Source organism: Takifugu rubripes, chromosome 6 (genome assembly GCF_901000725.2).
Source record: "Takifugu rubripes chromosome 6, fTakRub1.2, whole genome shotgun sequence".
Classification (NCBI taxonomy): domain Eukaryota; kingdom Metazoa; phylum Chordata; class Actinopteri; order Tetraodontiformes; family Tetraodontidae; genus Takifugu; species Takifugu rubripes.
The window spans coordinates 6576443-6595381 of NC_042290.1; the positions used below are offsets into that span (position 1 = coordinate 6576443).

An 18939-nucleotide genomic window follows, 5' to 3' on the forward strand; every position below is an offset into this window, starting at 1 on the left:
AGTCAGACATCCGTATTTAGTTCAATGAAATATAATATCGGCAGGTTTTCCTGCGCGTTTGGTTCTGGTTCTTTAAATATTTCTGAAATGGGAGACTTGCAGAAACGTTCTGAACAACAGAATTAGGATATAATGACTCCCAATGTGTGAAACAGACTTCATTTGCATTGTCTGCTCCCCTCCCTCCTATTTCACGCGCGATACGTGAAACGTGAGCTTTGGTAAATCCGATACCGTCGTAATAGCTCAGCCGCAGCTCGGTTTTCATGCACACGCACGCACGCACAAGCACACACACCATGAGCGAGTGCAGGAATTTTCAGCTCGGGCTACACAGCACTCAGCTGCACATCAATTTTTAATCAGCAGAACACCCCCTCAGTGGCACGCCACATCACAGGAAAACACCCAAAGCCACCAGCGCACCACATCTGCACTGAATGGGACTCTATATAAAACCCGCAGCTGAAACCTGCAGCAGCCAGAGGGGGGAAACGATAATTTTAAAGCCATACTGTAAAAAAAAGCATTCATTTTTTTCCTTTAGGATCAAGTTACAATCAACCTCTGACACCTGAACACTGGTGTCACCTCTAATTAGAGCCCTAAAGGCGATCACTCACACATGCACGCATGTTCAGAGGCTTTATATAAACAGGACACGCTAACACACAGCATCACAAGGCATTTGCATGAGGCCTTCTGGTTTGCAAAGGGAAGAAAGACTTCCTGTCCAAAGGCCAGCCTGAGAATCACCCCAAATCTCTGACTGTAACACAAATACCAGCTCAGAACCACACAAGCCAAGTGTTGATGCAAGGGGGGGAAATGGATCCACCAAAAACAACAAGTATAAAGTCTTCGGCTTTACCGGCGTGAAATTGCTCATGAAGACTTTTGCGACAGCTGCAGCAGCTGTTGGTGGGAAGATGAAGAATCGGAGAGGTGGAAAAATCCATCATCCAGTGGAACACTTGTTGGTTTGACAACCCTCAAACATGCTTGATTATCAATGATCTGCTCTCAGTGACCCTGTCCACAGGGATCTTTTCCACTGAGCACTCTGCCTTAACCTTTCTGTACAGACTCGGTGAAAGGGAAGTGTGTGTTCATCATCAAATGTCATATTGAAAATACGATTCAAATCATCTTTAAAAGTGGATCAAAAGGTCGTCCTCAGCCTGAGCCACTACTGCCGCCATCGTTGGTCACGTGCAGGAAACATCTAATTTTTATCTGCTGTGACCTGAAGCCCTCCTGTATGTGTGTTCATGTGTGTGTGTGTGTGTGTGTGTGTGTGTGTGAGACCCTGCAGCGATAGACTATCCCAGGCTTTGCACTGCCCAAACAAATATAACTTCAAAGACCAGGAATTAAATGTAGGTGTGTTGTTGGCTGAGTGTGTGTGTCCACGCTAGCAAGGTTTGTGGTTGACAGATACACAATAGATGTGTGCGGGCGCGTGCGTGTCAACATTGGCATGTGTGCGTTCGTGTGTAGCCAGCGAAGCCCTCAAAGATCTGACGTTCTTGAGTCAATGGCGTGCTAATCCCTTTGAGCTACATCAGCTTCACTCTGACACAGTGCAGGGGGGTTTCAGCCTCATCAGCGGAGCCGTCTCTGACCGCAGTACCTTTCCCAGGGACGGACTCAAAGCAAGAGTGTGAGGCGAGACAACATGATCAGATGAGCTGTTAATGACTTCACTGTGCGTCTGTGTGGGTCAATTCTACACAGAAAAGCATAAAAACAACAATGTTCATGGTTTCATTTGATGGTGTTTTCATTTTTGGCAGGTTTATAAAAGAAGAAAAAGACAGAATCAAATGTATACATTTAGTAATTTAATCATGGCTCATATGGGCTAAGCTATTCTTCAGAATTTCTTCATTTCTGGAGAATGTAAGAGACGTACAGTACTTTGGTCTAGTAGTCTTACACGCATGTACGTGTCCATGTACATTAATATGATTTGGATTCAGACACCGGCCTCATTGTTAATGCGCGCCCTAAATGTCAACAGGTCACCAAGGTGGCCTCTGTAAAATGTCACAAATGTCAGCCGGTGGCGATTGATGGTGGCACTCTCATTAAAGTGATCAGATGAATTAACCTTTTGTCTGTGGCGAGCTGACCGGCCTTGGACATTCCTGCCCTTGGCTCTTTGACTACAGGTGTGTGTGTGTGTGTGTGTGTGTGTGTGTGTGTGTGTGTGTGTGTGTGTGTATGCGTGCGTGTGTGTGTGTGTGTGTACTGATGAAGTCTGATTACTGAGTAATTCAAAAACACAAAGAAGCACATGCGAGGTTTACCTCAGCTTCTAGAGGATGTATGGAGTTCAAGATTAATCTCAGTGTAAATGTCCTTAATGCATTTCTTTAAAAAGATTAAACACCCTTTCTTTGGCCAGAATTCGTTCCTACTTCCTCTATTTTCCTCTTTTCGCCTTGCTTCAAGCCGTTTACTTACAACGTGATTGGACCTTATTACGTGGAGATTCTGCCCTCGTGTGGTAAAAATATATATGACAACCAACGACACCTTGTAAAATGACATACGGTCACCAGAGAAAACTCTGAATTACTGATTTAATTAATGAATTAATGCGTTTCTATGAAGAGAAACTATGTGTAATTTACGTTGCCTAAAGACATAATATTTTATGGCCCATATATATAAACCAGATTCACATTTATGCTCAGGCGCAACAGCAACTAGTAATCCTGAAGCCGAGGGGGAAATTCCTTGGAACTTCTCTTCAAAGAACATCAATCCATAAACAACATAATAACACCACATATTTACACCCTCATCTGTTACTGAACCCTTCTTAGAACTTCTATACGCACATATGGTAAAACTGTGCTTCTGCATTTCCCTTTTTTTTCTTTGTTACTGCTAAGAGCTTTTGGCTGGTCTCCTATAGAACCACAGGGTAAAACCAACCCTTCACAGTCTTGTTCCACTTCCTCTTTTGTCTCTCCTGGTTGGCTGGGTTCAGGGTTATGATGGGGGCAGCAGGCCTGATATATAAGGAAACCTCTCAGTGTACTGTACACACAGACTCGGCGCTCTGAGCTTCAAAACACTCTCACTCTGCAGAATCTCGGACAGGGACACTGATTTTTTTAAAAAGGCTTTGAATGACTCGTCGTCAAGCGGCTTGTGGCATGCACTGGCGACATTTCAGCCCTCTTTAAGTATAACTTGCGTTACACTGGGGCTACTCCAGCCAACTATAATGGAAATGTTTTTCCAGCCTCCGAGCTTTCGCGCTGCAGTGCGTTTAATGTGTAGGTATGTGTTTTAAACCCTTAAATGGAAGCATATGTTTCGGTCTTAGAGTTTTTACAAAGGGTTCTAATCAAGGAAGGGATTCCCCCCCCCTTTTGTCTTTTTTTTCTGATAGTAATTTGAATCTATTTTTCTGTGTAAAGGAGCCTGTTGCGCTGCAGAGTGCGCATGACTGAGCTGTGCTGAGCTATGCAGCCACATATGGGAGTGATTACAGCTCCGTGTTTATCAGACCTCACTGAGGCAGCGACTGGGCGCCCGAGCAGAGTGCAGTTTCCTATGGAAATTAAAAACACAACGCTCCGTCTTTACGATTACTCACACCAAGGCTGGTGGTAAAGTCTTGACTTTAACAGCACGATGCTCAAACGTGAAGGTTTTTACTGCATTCATTCCATTCTGGGATTTTCTAAATATTTGCGATTGTTTGTTTGAGGGGGGAAAAAGACGAAACAAATACCAGCTGTAACCAAATTCTCGTGTTGTATTTACTCAATTTCTATTTTTACCAACACATCTTTACTGATTTTGCCGCCATGAATTATTGATAACAACAAAAAGGCAAAAAGACCTCTTCCGATTAATAATATGACCCCCGTGACCCTGTTAAAGGTCACGATCGATGGATAGAGCTTTTCTCATAATGCTTCAACATTAAACTGCAAAAGAAACATCTCTATTATTTATCATTGCATAGTTAAGTGCATTTTTAAAAAAAAAGAATGGAAAATAAGACAGTTACAAACAAAGGTATAAATCATTTCAAGGAATACTTACTGTGTTCCAGAGTCTCATTGTGCATTTTAGAATTCTGAAATGGTTTTGATTACTATCAAATAAACTTTCTCTCTCTCTCTCTCTCTCTCTTTTCTCCTCTGGACACATATGTGTGACATAAATAAAACAGAAAAGCGAACTGTCCATTTGAAGTCACTTTGTTCCCTTTTGCTAAATGCAAACATGTTTGCTATGGTGGAAAACAGCCCTGAGAGCTGTGAAGGAGGTCTTGATGTGAACAGGGCTTTTTTTAAAAAAAATCTGGCTAAAGAAAGGTTAAATACAAATGTGAGAGAGGCGAATGATGTTGACTGTGTGCATGAAGGGGAAATGCCTTTAGTCAGCAGAGCTGTCAGTTATCCCCTGAACTGGCCTCCTGACGCCTTTATGATGTATGGAAGCCAGGGAGGGACAATATAGCAGCACAGTCCACCGCGGCTACTTCCACTGCGCATAACAACGGCTGTGAAAACACTACACTCAAAACACGACGTCTGCCTTCAAAGCTGACTGTAAAAGCTTCCCCAGGAAACCACAAACTGTGATACATATTTTACTCTGCTCTGGGCTCGGGTACATGTGAACTGATGAACTCTGCTTTGTTTTAATCAGTGAAGACGTCAGTTATGCTTCAACCCTTGGTCGGAAAGCCTCGCCGGCCTATTAACGGGCACGGAGGATAGTGCTTGGAATGCATTTTTGAAATGAGACGTTAAGGGAGGAAGACGAATACGTGCAACGAGGACGGTCAAAGCTTCTGCTGGAGTCTCAGCGGTCTGTTTCAGGACAGTTAATGTGGCTGCACTGGTGGAGGGGGGGAAGGGGGGGCCGGACCGATATTTTACGTATTTCAACGCCGACCGATCCTGCCAAACTTTGTGAACTCAACCTGGTTAACGGTTCCCCGCAGCTCTGAAGCACATTTAAACCCGTGAGGCTGGCGTTCCCATGACATACTGCCTCGTGGTAGCTCAGTGAAAGAGAGGCGTCTCTTCCATCATGGCCCAGTAATGCACCCACACATGCCTTTCCTTAAATGAACTACTCATGTCTTTTCAACTAAGCAGTTGAAGAAAACAAATTCACCCCGCCCCCCCCCACCTCCCAATCTGGTGTAGTTTATAGTAGTTTTTTTCTTTCTTAAACTTCCTTGTTGCACACATAATTTCCCTGGCAAGATGTCTTCATATCGGCTCTGCCAGTTTGTGGTCAAAGCAGAGCCAACGGTTTCTTGGCTCCTCCAAGTGTCACCATAGTTTAATCTCACCAGGTCGGCTGGAAGTGGTTAGAGACAAAGAGATGCCACAATTGTTATGAAAATGAAATGGAAAGAGAATAAATAGATCGGGATTAGATGTTCCTGGATGATCTCCAGCTCCCTCTCAGGTTTTAAGACTCAGAGAGCTTAAGCTTGTTTAAAAAAAAAAGAAAAAAGAATGAAACCCCTTTGCTGCACGCAGACAGTCGGATGCAACGAGACAGAGTGTCTTTGGTTTGCAGCTGCTAACGTACCAACGGGCTGCTAGAAGTCAGAAGTCAAATAAAGCCCAAACAATCCTGATTCTAACATCGCTGTCATTAGTTATACGAAGGGACAAAAAGGTGATCAGATGTCTGCTATTGTTACAGAGGTGTTCAATGAGTAAATCTTTTGCACGGCTGTACGTCACACGCTACATATCCCGGAGAACTGATCAGAATGCATTGCAAAGGCTCCAGTTGGATTTTCACTCTACACTTGTTGGATATCTCCAAACTGGCCAGCAGAAATGAGCCGCACCTCCATAAATCAGGGTCCAAAGTCCTAATTTAACAGGTGCTTTTGTCAAGGCAGCACAATGTGCAATTTATCACAGACAAACTTCTCATGAGATTTAGATTTGGGTGGTAAAGGGTTAAGGTAATTATTCTAAACCGTAATTATCTCCGTGCCTGGATAAGTAAGTGCTAAGTGAGTTCTAATGGCACTTTGACTTGACGGCACAGGGTCCGTCTGCTCCTGTAGCCTGGAGGGAAAGTGGGCAGGTCTGGATTCCTCATGACAGAAGTCCACAGGCAAACACGTGGAAACACTTTGGCCTTTGTGCGTGTGCTGCACGCCGAAACGGAATAACCGCACTCATGAAGCCGTCCACGTGCGGCGACCATGTTGGTTCATCTCTGCAATGTAATGAATTATACACATACGATGCAGCAGCAGCAGCCCTTCACTTAAGACTCCTTCAAATCTGCCTTAATGTAGCCCAGCATCTATATTTCTGCAGTTCGGGCCCGGCCCTGATTGATTGTTAAAATGCTTGCAGCCTGCAAGGAAGCCTCCAAATGCGACTCTAAGAACCGTGGCGAAAAGTGAGGGGAACTGGGCTGCAGAGAAATTAGGGGAATTAGCAGAGAGGGCTGATGTGAAAGGCAGGTTTTTGGCACACCGCCGGCCAGAGCTGAGGCCAACGATGCTGGAGCTGTGAAGCGTGGTCTCGGGCAAGTTTCTGCTCTTGTGCACCCCAGCCTGTTTCCTTAATGTAGCAGGAAATGACACCAGAGGTGGGAAATGGGGAGGTGAAGTACTGGAACTATAATCTAGTGGCAATCAAGATGCTGATAAACGCAGCCATGACGGGATTAGGTCCCGTAATGCCGAGTCAAAGGTGAGCGCTCCTCCTCCACCGTGGCATGCTTGCAGTCTCATGGATAGTGGATTTGAAATTTCCGTTGTTTAGAGAAGAAAAAAAAAATCACACTTATAAAAAAAAAAGCCTTCCCAGCCAAGTCTTGTGTACAGAGTGTGATTATGAAAGAGGAAGGAACTCGCGTCACATCAGTAAAAGTGAAGACACACTGAATGATTCCGGCCTGATGGGCAGGTTAGATCCTCCAGAGCAGAAATCCTCAGAAGGCTTTTGCCTCCACTGAGAAGACATCCGGCATTAGTTTTTCCCCATGTGGTGTATTTTCGGTCGGTGTTGTGCTCGGGCGCGTGTGTGTGTGTGAACTCCCCGGCGTCCAGCTGGGCTTGGGTGACAGTAGAAAGTCTGAGCCATCAATCTCCTATAAAGTGGAGAGTGGAAATCCACAACCCCCCCGTGGCCCACGATTGGACGGCAGCGAGGCACCCGGTGATGGAACCGGCCAATCAAAACCCGAATTACGCGATAAAAACGACAATTTACGGCGTCCTGCCACCGATCAGCGTTGTCAGCGCTGCGGTGTCAGGTGCAGGGGGAAACGGAACCGTGCGTAACGCTCCTTCAGCAGACCGTGGACGTCCGGAGGTGGATCAAAAAAGGCTGTGTCTTATTTGAGGGGGGGGGGGGGGGGGAAACCGCCGTTAAAATGTAAATCCGTGATCTCTGAGCACAGCATATGTTGGGGATCTCCGTCCATAAAGCGCGCACACACACCCAGCAGATCCTGGATAAACCAGGCGCATAACAAACTGTGTTCTCCAAGTGCCACTTGAGGTGACTGCAGATTGTGGGTGGGTGGGGGACACCGTCTAGCCATCATGATCGCCTTTTGTCCCAAACAAGAAAAGACGGGACCTACCTGGTTATCTCGAAGCTGCAACCTTTCCGTAGGAGCAGGGCTCTCTTCCGCATGATGCCTTTGTCTCTGCCGGGATACACATTTTTATCTGAATTCATCGGTGCAGGAAGAGCAGGTAGACCCGGGGAAACGGCGCGTTCTCTTCAGTGGGGGAAGAATGTGTTTAAAAAGAAACGTGCGGAGGATTGAGAATCAGAGAAGAGAAAGAGAAAACCTTCCCGAGGAGAAAGGGGGAAATCCTGCAGCTGAGCTCGGTCCACCTCAGCGGAGCAGACTAAGTGATCCTGCAGACTTTTTTTGTTTTTTTTAAAAACCCTCCTCGGGCAACACGAGTGACGGTGCGCTGGAGCGGTCAGAGGCGCATGGTGACCGGCCTGGCGATGCCTCCATGCGGGCGGGTCGGAGCAGGTCTGTGCCAGAGCGGACCGACCGCGCTGTCGGCCAGCAGGGAAGGTTTTATGGTCCCGAACTGTAGCCCGCAGACCTTCTTCTGCTGGGAGAGCTCGGTACTGAGTGGCAGCTCCGCGATGACTTAATGAAACTGATGGAGAGAGAGAGAGAGAGAGAAAGAGAGCGAGAGAGGAGGGGAGAGAGAGAGGGACGGGGTTAGGAATTGTTGCTATTCTGCCAATGAGTAAACAACTGCAAACATGTGTAAATACCTCTTGGTGAATGTTCCGTGCTTATGCAGCTTGGATTTAATTCTACTTTTACTGGTGGGATTTATTGTAGCCTGGTCCTCTCTGCCCCCCACCCGCAGTTGGAGCTTTACCGCTTTACCTCCCTTGTTAGACCGACTTTACTTTTACAATAGACCCCCCCGCCTCCCCAGTACATGTCAGGAGCTAATCTTCATGCTAACTAGCAAGTCATACTAATTGTCAAATTCAACAGCCAACCCCCCACACACCCCCATCATCCTTTCAACTGAAAAAACATTTTTGCCATTTTTCAAAGGCCCTTTTCAGTTAAACAATCTCCACATCCGAGTCAGCTCAGGACGATTGAGTACTATTAGCATTTTAAAGGATATCACCAACCAGACAACCACTTTGCTAAAACAACACGTGGCCCTAAGTGCACCCTTGTGCAGGTGCAATGGACTGGTTGATTATTTCTAATAATACAACAGTGTGGGTTGATGGGATGCCGAGCGGTGACTCACAGGATCTAAAGTGAAAGTCTGAGAAGTATGGACCAGTTCACATAGGGTCTGATGGGCTGCACATGGCAGACACCTAATTTATTTGATTGGTTCTTCATCAGGATGTTATATTTCTTTAAATAAACACACTCTGTACAAATGCTGAACCAGAACATAATCCTTTCACTCTGTACTCTGGCTTTCTTCTTTTCAAACTCAACCAGGTTGCACAGGAATCAGGTAGGAACAGTGTTTTATTCCATCCCTGTGTAGTTTTCCCTGTATGCCTCGGAGCATCGTCTTGCTGACAGATGAATCTTCTCCCGGGTCGTAGTTCTCTTGCAGACTGACTCAGCTTGTCCTGCAGGATTTCACATCACATTTAGAGATGTGCTGTTTGGTGTCCACAAAGCATCCTTTAACATCTCCTCTGTGATGATGTGGCACCCTGACCTCTCACATGTATTTTTGGGTGACCTCTAGTGCAGAGTGTCTGTCTCTTTGTTGCTCTGAAGATCTGACTGTCAGAGAACCATGACCACAGAATCTCTCCCATCCCAGCTGGTCAAACCTTCAGTATTTGTGCACGTCGTGGTTGCCTCCCTCACCAGTCTCATTTTTGCAGCTGTTCAAGATATTCAAGTTACATGATGAGGGAGGCTATTAGAGTGTCATGCCTGCGTCTTCTATTTAAATACATATAGGAAGTAGGAGGCCGCACACTCCTACACACAGCACACAAATGCACACAGACCCTCTGCCTTCCCCCTTGCCTCTGTTCGTCTCGTATGACAGCCCGCTGTTTAGACGAGGAATTCTCTCGACATGACTCACGGCTGCGTTCAAATAAAGACCGGTCCATGTTTGTTCAATTGGATTTCTTTTCTTTTTTTTGGACTCATTCAGTAGAGCCTGTTGCTAAAACACTTTTATAGTCAAAGACCCCCTCATCCAAGAGTAGATTTTCCCAGAGGGTTTTGCCAATCACGTTGTCAAAATGACTTTTTAAAGTGATTTATTCACTCACGGGAATGATTCCTGAAGTCGTCGTGTTGCCATACCAACTAAACGTGACGTTGACTAAAATGTGTGCTATTATTAAGGGAAGGATGGTTTTGCTGAGACTGGCCAGCTATCTTCTTATGCCAGGAAGAGGCAATTTGGTCCGGTGGAGGGGAAAAAAGGGGGCTAAAAGACATATTCTGTAGTGTTGGAAAACTGGTATGAATAAGGGTTGGGGTATGAATGAGCACCCTCCCTGCTGGGGTAACTGGCCTTAAATATATGTTCACCTGCTTGTTTTAGAAACTCTTTTGCTCAGTCAGGCAAAAGACAGAAGGATCAAGGCTTTTTGTGGTGTTAAAGGGTTGCCTGCACATCCCATCCCCTCTGAGCAGTTTTATCTTCCGTGATTCGGTTGCCTTGTCAGCACGGCATTAAATTTCCAGAGTCAAATAATATAATTGCATCCCTCTTACCTGGAACTTCACAGACACGGTGTCAGGGAGACAGACGCACGTACCGGCAACATGACTGTGGGGCTCCCTTCATCCCCCCTTTGGCTCATTTCTCAGTTGAGTATTAGTGGCAGGTCTCACTGATTCATCAGGGTCCTGCTGACCTGAGCAATAAAAGAAGGAGAGCGGGGACAAGAGACTGTTGCCAGGTCAGAACCGAGGTGTGTTCGTGAGCAAGGCTGGGCCCGGTGCCAGCCGAGGCGTCCCAAATCTCTGAAGGCAAGACACTGGCACCTGTTTTTGGATCTTCTGGTCATCGAGGGGTGTTGATGGATGTCAGGAAGCGCTGTGTCAGCAGTCTCAGCAAGACACAAATGAGAGGCTGGTGCCAAATGTCACTGCAGAAATGTCACTATCAACAGGCATATCACAGCTAAAAATACACGCTGAAACATTAGAGTCAATCCAAATAAATGTCTAAGTGCAGCCGCAGAATGGTGCAATGTTGTCAAAACTGGTGAGAAGTGTCACTGCTGAATAAACAGATATAAATAGTAAAATAGAAATAACAAAATAATAGAAAAAGCACAGACAAAAAAACCAAAAAGCATACAGACGCACATGCCTACTAAACTATGCAACGCTGACATTTTAAACATAACATTTAAAAAATGCAACTCTCTCTCTCTCTCTCTGTCTCCTAACCTTATTTAAAAGGACCCCGAAGCTAAACATGATCGTATGTGTGTGCATTGGTGGGAGAGAGAACAGGTGCGAGGCTTCCAATGGGTTGATGGTGTTCAGTCGGGCCAAGGAAAAATAGTTCAAGGTCAGTGACGCACCACCTTTTGTGTGTCTATATTTCCCTCTGGCGCTTAAGCACGCAGCTCACGTTCAGACAAAATCACACATCTCTTTCTCTTGTCTGATTAGAAGCTCAGATAAAGAACGACAGCGTCGCCGAAATCCTGATCACAAGACCTCTGCGGAGGAAGCTTCATCATGCGCTGGGGTAATGAACACCACTTAGAGCAGAATAAATTTGTGTACTAAATCCTCCAGTACATATTTGCACATTTGGTAGCAGGTGATTGCTGCAGCAGTAGAGAAAGCACACATAAATGAGAGCAATCATCCTGACAAGCCCTCAAATTGCTGCTGAAAGCGTCTTTCTTGACGGCCGATGCTCTAAAAGGTTTTTGAAAGAAGTAGAGAAATAACAAAATACTCAAAAGTCCAGCTCCTCTGCTGCCTCTAAATCACAATTTCCATTAGTCCATGTCCATTAGTTCCCACTGCCACTAAAGACAGAAAGTGTTAAATAAACATTAAAAAACTGGGCGCAACTCCTGAACACCATGTTTATGGATGGACTAATTCTGTGCAAATGAATCTGAGGAGGATGTGTGTTCGTGCATAATCCACTACCCCATCTGTCTAACCCCAAATGCCCCACAGGGTCTGTGGTCCCATTCACACGTGCAATTAGGAACCGCTGGTCACATTCAGCTCCTTGCTGAGTGTCATCTACCCCTTCTGCACCTGGCAAGGCCTAATGTTGAGACACTTATCCAGTCTGAAAGCAGCTGAGGGGCCACTCGCGTTGATTAAAATTCAATTTCCCGTGAAAAGAAGCATAAAAAGACTCAAAATCACAGGAACTGTGGTGTGTTACATGAAAGAAAGGGCTTTGATTTATGTGGCATTTTAAAATACATTCATCAGGTTTTTCTTGTTGCTCCCATTTTTGATAACAAAATCATTTTCATAATCCATATCCAAACAAATAAAGGCCATTGACGAGGCTGTTCGGGTTGTTTAAGACCACTGAAAGCCTGACCTGCCATCAGCAGCAGGGCAGCAGCCATCACTGCCTCTGATCGCAGATGTTGACTTAATAATGCCTTTGGAGAAATTCCTGACTTGTCCGTCACGGACAAAAGTCGGTGACGGATTGGATCTCTTTGTCCCCAGCAGGGACGCCTGTAGAACCAGAGGAACAATCAGGTCTGCCCAATGAGGTAGGAGAGAAGCAGGAACATTAAAGACTAATTAAGTGGCACATTAAAGGTTTGCGCGGCTTAAGCGTAGCACAGAAATCAACATCTGATGCTGGGTCACCGAGGCTACATCAAATTTCTTCCTAGGAGGACACAGCATGAGAGTGATCGAGGTAAAATAATGCACGTTGCAGTACGCGCTGCTGTGTTTGCTGCCCCTCATCGCACTGACGCAGACACGCACGGCTAATCAATTGATGAAATCCGCCGAGGGATTATACATCCGAAAGCTCTCCTGTTATTTACGTGAAGCCATAACTTCGCTCTTGGCTCATTATCCGTCTCGCAGCGCGCACAAAGCCCGGTTACGAGGGATGATACAACGTGATTGCTCTCATCTGCAAGACGAGGGGGGGGGGGGGGGGGGGGGGGAATAAATGTAAATGTGCTTCTGCAGCCCGACTGGCTTTCAAATGTCGCTGGGAACGTTTGAGATTATAGGTAAAAGAACACAAGGACGCGCAGCGTAGCGCGCACCCTGGGTGGAATATTCACTGCAGCATGGGTGTAGCTGTTCCCCGGGGTGGGGGGCTCTTTCAGGCTGAGTTACCCTGTCGTTGCAGCTGTCAATCACCTGGCTGAGAGTGCAGCACAGAGGCGTCCTACAGCTTCAGCCCGAGCACAGATGAAATATTAAAAAGAACACAGAGTCTCTTCCCAACGTTGCCCTCTGATTTGTAATATTGCCTCTACGCTGCACATGAAGTATTGTTTGTTCCTGCAATTCTTGCTGTCCCTTGTCACATCTATTCTCGGCCTCTTGTTCCTCCCACTCAGCCCATTTGCCATCCAAGAGTTTAAAACTTGAGCTTTTCATAAAATAATAAAAACAGAACTTATGCCGGGAAGTCTTCGGTGCATCTGCAGTAAAGATTAAAGCGATCTGCCATTTATTGCACTTGTTTTCAATGAGAGGGACAAAAACATTGATGCACTAAGCAGTAATTGCTGAAAGACAACCAGGAACTGCATCAATAAGATGCTTCTTGTTAGCATTAGTTAGCATTAATTAGTATTGAGGTAAATTTTCCGGTTTATCTGTTAATTTGTCGATTTAAAATCACTCAGAAGCAACAGGGTCTGGAAATCAAGGCCGCCCTAAATGTGGACACAAATGAAATGAAATTAAACTAATCGAATTAAGATATGAGGATGCATAAGAACTAAATCAGTGCATTTTGGTTTGTGTCCAATCAGGGAATGACGGAAACAGTTAAAGCTACAGGTTAAGAAATAGATTTTAAAAAGGTGTTTTAAATTCTGTCCATCTTCCTAATGTTAAAATCTAAAATCCCTGTAGATTATGTGGATTGGATTCTCAACCTGAATGTTAAGAACAGATCCTGTACGTGTGTAAATATTCCGTTTGGTCCACAATTACAAATGTTTGAGGAAGAGTAATGCGGCTTTGCATGTGCATACGGATCACGAGGCGGTCCAGCTAACGACCGCTCGGTTCTCATTTGATGATTTGAAGGCAGCTGCAGAGATCAGCGACAGCAGCAGCCTTTTCATCCCTGCCAGTTTATCCCAGATCAAGTCGGGACCGTTGTATTGAAATGGCTCAAACTCCCAGTCAAGATGACCTCGCTGGGCTTCACAATGGCCACGGCTTCAATAAACAGTTTCTTTTTTTCTTTTTTTTCTGGATAACAATGCACTGTTTGTTTCGTTGGCTTCGTATAAACCCAGTAATGTCAGTTTTTTTTCTATTTTAGCCTAAAAGCATGTTACGTGGGGGTGTTGGGCATCTGTTAATTACAACCTGACAACGATTTGGGTAGCGCAAGCTAAGAATATCATTAGCTATCCGAATGCTGCCCATATTTTCTTGAATTCTCCCTTGCTGGTGTTGCCGTTTTGTTTATTTACTGGATAATATTTCTAGAGGCCGATGTTGACGTTGGGTGGAGACACTGGAGACACTGACTCAGAGGTGACTTGGAGCCAGGAGCGTCAGTAATCTCCCTTTGAAGCCGGACATCAGCGTTCACATGAATTAATCGCGGCGGCTTTGAGTCAGTCAGGCTGATATTTGCGTTGCCGACTGTTGACGACACGTCTTGAGTCCTGGCGGCTGTTCAACGGACTGAGAGGAAATTTAGTTGACAGATTCGGCCGCTGCTCAAAATGAGCTCTGGGGACTGTCTCTTGAGTTTTCCCTGATGTCTGATATCGCATGCTGACAAGTTTCTAATGGCGAGTGCATCACTTGCTATACGGTGACCTTGGGGTTGAACCGGTACTGCCGCTCTCACCATGGCAACAGTTCATTTCTAAAATGACGTTGCTTTAGCTGCAGATTTGACTGACCCCACCAAGCAAAACGTTGTGTTTCTAATCCGAAACACCTTTAAACCATCATTTCTAATGAGCCATAGCGCCACCAACTGGCAGCAGAAGAAAAAACGTATAGTTTTAATCGGGAAGAGGTTAAAATAAAAGAATTATTTGAGAATCAGATGAAGAACTGATGAGTTATGTTTTCAGGGAAATGGCCATGAGGGGACCACCTGATGCTTGTCAGGTTGGTTATTATGGTGAATCTAACAGATCCCAAGCACGAAAAAGGGAATTGTGGGAGAAGAGTTTAGGGGATGTGAGTCAGGAGGCTGCACAGTGTGTGTGTGTGTGTGTGTGTGTGTGTGTGTGTGTGTGTGTGTGTGTGTGTGTGTAGGGGAGGGCAGAGAGCAGGTGACTGAGAGCAGGATAAACAGGATAAACAGATTTCCAAAATAAAACTGTTTGAAATTAATCTCAGGGTCAAACAGAGGCCACATTTAAAACGCCAGTCATATATTTGTGTGAATGAGACGGGACGGTGATGGGGGAGGGGGGGGGACACACAGCTGCAATAAAAGCACTGAGGCCGACTGACACCCAGACAACACGTCAACGTTATCTGCTGATGCGGGATTGGATAAGTGATGGCTGATGAATGGGGCTCCGTTTGGTGGCTACCTGGCAACAGGACGGAGGTGGTTGTGGGAGGGCTGCACCCTCCTATAAAAAAGAGAGGGAGGACAAATTATAATATTGCCCCTGTGTGTTTGTCTATGTTTCTTTTGTGACAACTACAAGATTGAGCGCCACAAATAAGATGGGACGTTTCCCTGCTGTCGGATGTCCAGGGAAGGAGACAAGAGAGAAAATGCAATTTGCAAATGATGGGAAATGGAAATTGAGCTTAATGCAATAAAAAAAAGAATAATTCAATCATCAAAATCACTTACTGTAGTGGAGATTATTACACAGCCGGTGCCACAATGCCCTGCAGCCATTCGGTGTAATAACAATAAGCCCCAGATTGTTTTGGATCCAACGGGTTTTGGATTTTGAAGCGATCTGCGTGTCATTTGTGACGCGTTTGGTTACGATCAAATGAATGCGAACGCAGCAGGTTACAGACCCGAGCGGCTGTCGTGAGAGCAGCCTTCAGGGCTGCAGCTGCATATTTGTGCTTTAAAGGCGGCTGCCGTCAAATCCAATTTCTCCTCAGGAGACGATGGAACAAATCGACTGTGAAAATATATCAGATTTGGCAACAGCTGAGTGAGCATCTAGTGACCGACTCACTGCTCTGTCACTGTCACACACACACACACACACACACACACACACACACACACACACACACACAGGTGATGGTTATCTGGGAGCAGAGAGGCCACTGCAGAGGGACAGCACTTACTCACAAAATAATAATGTTTGTGTAAAACTTTTGAATACATTATTAAATTTACAGTAATTTTGAACTTTATCCGGTTTTCGAAGATTTAGAGAGAGGCTTGAGGCTCCAGGTCCTGATGAAGTTCTAAATAGTCCTTGTTTGGATGCTCCTGCTCTAAGGTAACACTGGGGGGATCGTGATACTGTACTTTTATCAGATTCTCTTGTATTTGGTTGCAATCCACACCCCCATTCACTCATCTTTTTCCTTCCTCGTCCATTTGAAATTTTCCTCTGCGAATGCTCACCCCTGCTGTCTCATCGATTTGGAGCTTTTGGCAGCCCAGAATAAGCACGGGCGCCATTATCTGTCTTTTTTTTTTGTAAACAAAGAAAAGAGGCAGCACTTTTTTGCAAGGTGCATCTTGGCCAACGACCAAGTAACAAGGAGAACAGATTAAGCCTCCTGGAGGATATACGCAGCATTTTAGCACATTTCTTTGCCAGCGGACAGTGAGTAATTCCCTCCTTTTGTCAGAAAGTGGTGCTCAGCATTTCTTTTCCTGATGGCAGATACAGGAAATGTCACAAACACAGAGAATTTGAACAGAATCACTAATGGAAACTGGGTTCACATGTACCGAGGCAGCAAGGTTGGAGAAGGGGGGGGGGGCTGCACTGGGAATGGGAAATTCCACAAATCGCTGATCGGATAAAGAAACATCAGCCACTATTTTCAGGTACACGAGGCATCATTTCTGAGTTCATGATGTCATTTTATGAGTAACTCAATCAGCCTGAACCCTCGAGATGGATGCGCTTGTTTATCGTCAACGGTCATTTACAGCATAAATGCATTTAAGCTCATTTCCATTGACCCCAACAGACTCGCCTCGAGTGGGAACACTGAAGTAGACGAGCTGGTTCTGGTCCGCAACAGTGCCCACCAGCCATCTGCCTTCGGTCAAATCCTCGGTAACAGTCAGCATCTGTGGCTGACATTAATCCTCCATCAAGATTAGGCTCTTTGAGAGACACACTGAGACTCCTGTAAGGATCTACCCACGACAATCAAGCGCAGAATTGAAAGCAGTCAGTGGATTTTGGCCCCTATTTAATCGAGCGGGTGTCTGCAAGACTTTGGATGCTAAAGTAGTCGAATTCCGGCTTCTTATTCGAAAGCAATAAAGTTGATTCAGAACAGCAGATTTTACAGGAGGCTGTTAAAATTAAAATCGTGTTCAGAAGAGTTTGAACAGCATCTGACCCCCCCCCCCCCCACCCACCCTTTACAGCAAACATGTTAAACCACTCCAGAGGCTTCCTGATAACGCCACATTATTATTCTGCACCAAACCTGCACGTCAACTCCTCCATAACACCCTCCTGCACTGTTCCTGGGTCTGCTTCAAGGACATTTTAAACAGTAGTTATTATAAACAGTAGCGGTTTTTGGGTGTCAGATCTGCCAGAGACAATACTTCTGCTACTTCCACAGAGTCCGTGCACCACCATCAGTTGTCAGGTTCCTCCTCCATAAGGGGATTTTATTTGATGTTTGGTTTGGCTGCCGTTGCTGAAGCTATTCGAACATTTTACTGATGTTTGAAGCTATAAAAATGCACACGTCATATCGGAGAGATGTGATACTAATGCGAGCCCTTGGCTCTCACCTGCTTCCACACCAGTGACGAAAGGTCATTTGATGACCTAATGCCAAGAATTGACCTCATCTTAACTGGACATTTTGAAATTAAAGTAAAAGAAATGGAACTACAGCAAAAAGAGAAGAAACCTTCTATTGTGCCACTGGCAATGTGAAGGTTTACAGTGCATGTGGAACACTGGTCATAAATGTCGACTGTAGTTGAACTGGTTTTTGTGGCGAGCGGGCTCTTTGAGCTGGGCGGGTTACGGCCGCTTCTCCGAGGCCCAGCTGCTAATCTAAAGCCCTCGCACAGAGGAAGCTCCCAGCACCGTCCTGCCGCCCAGTTTGCTGCAAGCCAATACAAACAGAGCAAAGGTAAGCTGGACTTTGTACACAACTCAGACAGGTTTGCTAAATCTATACGCCTCATATGCCGCGCAATTAAAGAGGATTCTTGAGTCTCGTGAATGCAGCTGGATCTTGTTCCTTTTGTCAGAGTCCAACTTTGGTTTCCAACTACCCAGAACTGGTTCCGTAGCGCTAACTCCTGCTGCGTTGGACGCCGCTGGACATTTTTAATGCATTCAAAGGGACGCTTTGAGATGGGTTTTTTTATGACACTGATTATCTGTCCACCCCCTGCCTGGTACATTGTTTGTCTTTCTTTTTTTTTTTTTTACAGCGTGTCTTTTCATTTAGATTTTTTCCCATCATATTGGAAGTGAACACACCTATGAATGATTCATCTCACGGGGCTCTGAAAGCAACATCTTATATTCATTAGCAAGGGCAGGTGTTAAAACCGCTCTGATCGCTAGCCTCACACACACAGCCTTGATCACACACTTGCTCCGTCTATGCAGACTAATAACTATTCAGCAGCTTTAATCACACAAGGTGCCAGGGCCACAGTCGGAGTCCACCTCTGGCTCTTCAGAGTGACGCCGATCCCACATCAATAAAGAAAGAAAGGCAAGAGTTCCCCATTAGCTAGATCTGCAGTGGCAGTCGCTATTGATTAGCCAGTTAGAGAATTCCAAGGTTAAAGACAGTGAATCAGGGGCCACAAATAACGTGCACGCTTCATTAAGCAGGTTTTTGTCCTCCTGAGAGGTGGAGTAAGAACTTGAGGCTCAAACCTGAGGGCTCTCCATGTCCATCACAGCATTCCCACCGATGAGTTGAACACATCACGGAGCCAAGCCGCCTGCTGCTCGGAGGGGCCGCCAGCTGTGGGGAAAGTCACACGAGGCCCCAACAAAACAAGCAAGAGACGAGGAACCCAAAAGTCTAAAATCTAAACTTAAGATGAGGCAGTTTTCATGAAGAAACACATGCAGGCAGAGA

General features: G+C 45.5%; 1 protein-coding gene and 1 long non-coding RNA gene across 5 annotated transcripts in view; both read right to left on the reverse strand.

Annotated features, from left to right (window-relative positions):
* garnl3 (GTPase activating Rap/RanGAP domain like 3) overlaps positions 1–8148 on the reverse strand; it is a 39111-nt gene extending 30963 nt beyond the window's left edge. For 3 of the 4 annotated variants that reach the window (XM_029837078.1, XM_029837077.1, XM_029837074.1), the window contains exon 1: positions 7615–8148. In XM_029837078.1, the coding sequence (XP_029692938.1) occupies positions 7615–7712 (98 nt within the window). In that variant the 5' untranslated portion in view covers positions 7713–8148. The remainder of the gene's footprint in view (positions 1–7614) is intronic. The other variant, XM_029837075.1, reaches the window with a different exon arrangement.
* A 686-nt stretch (positions 8149–8834) lies between these two features.
* Positions 8835–15637, reverse strand: LOC115250117 (uncharacterized). The gene is made up of 3 exons (XR_003888659.1): positions 15509–15637; positions 10237–10613; positions 8835–9119 (listed from the first exon to the last, which is right to left on the reverse strand). It is a non-coding gene; the product is annotated as an uncharacterized lncRNA (long non-coding RNA).
* Positions 15638–18939: the final 3302 nt, after the last annotated feature.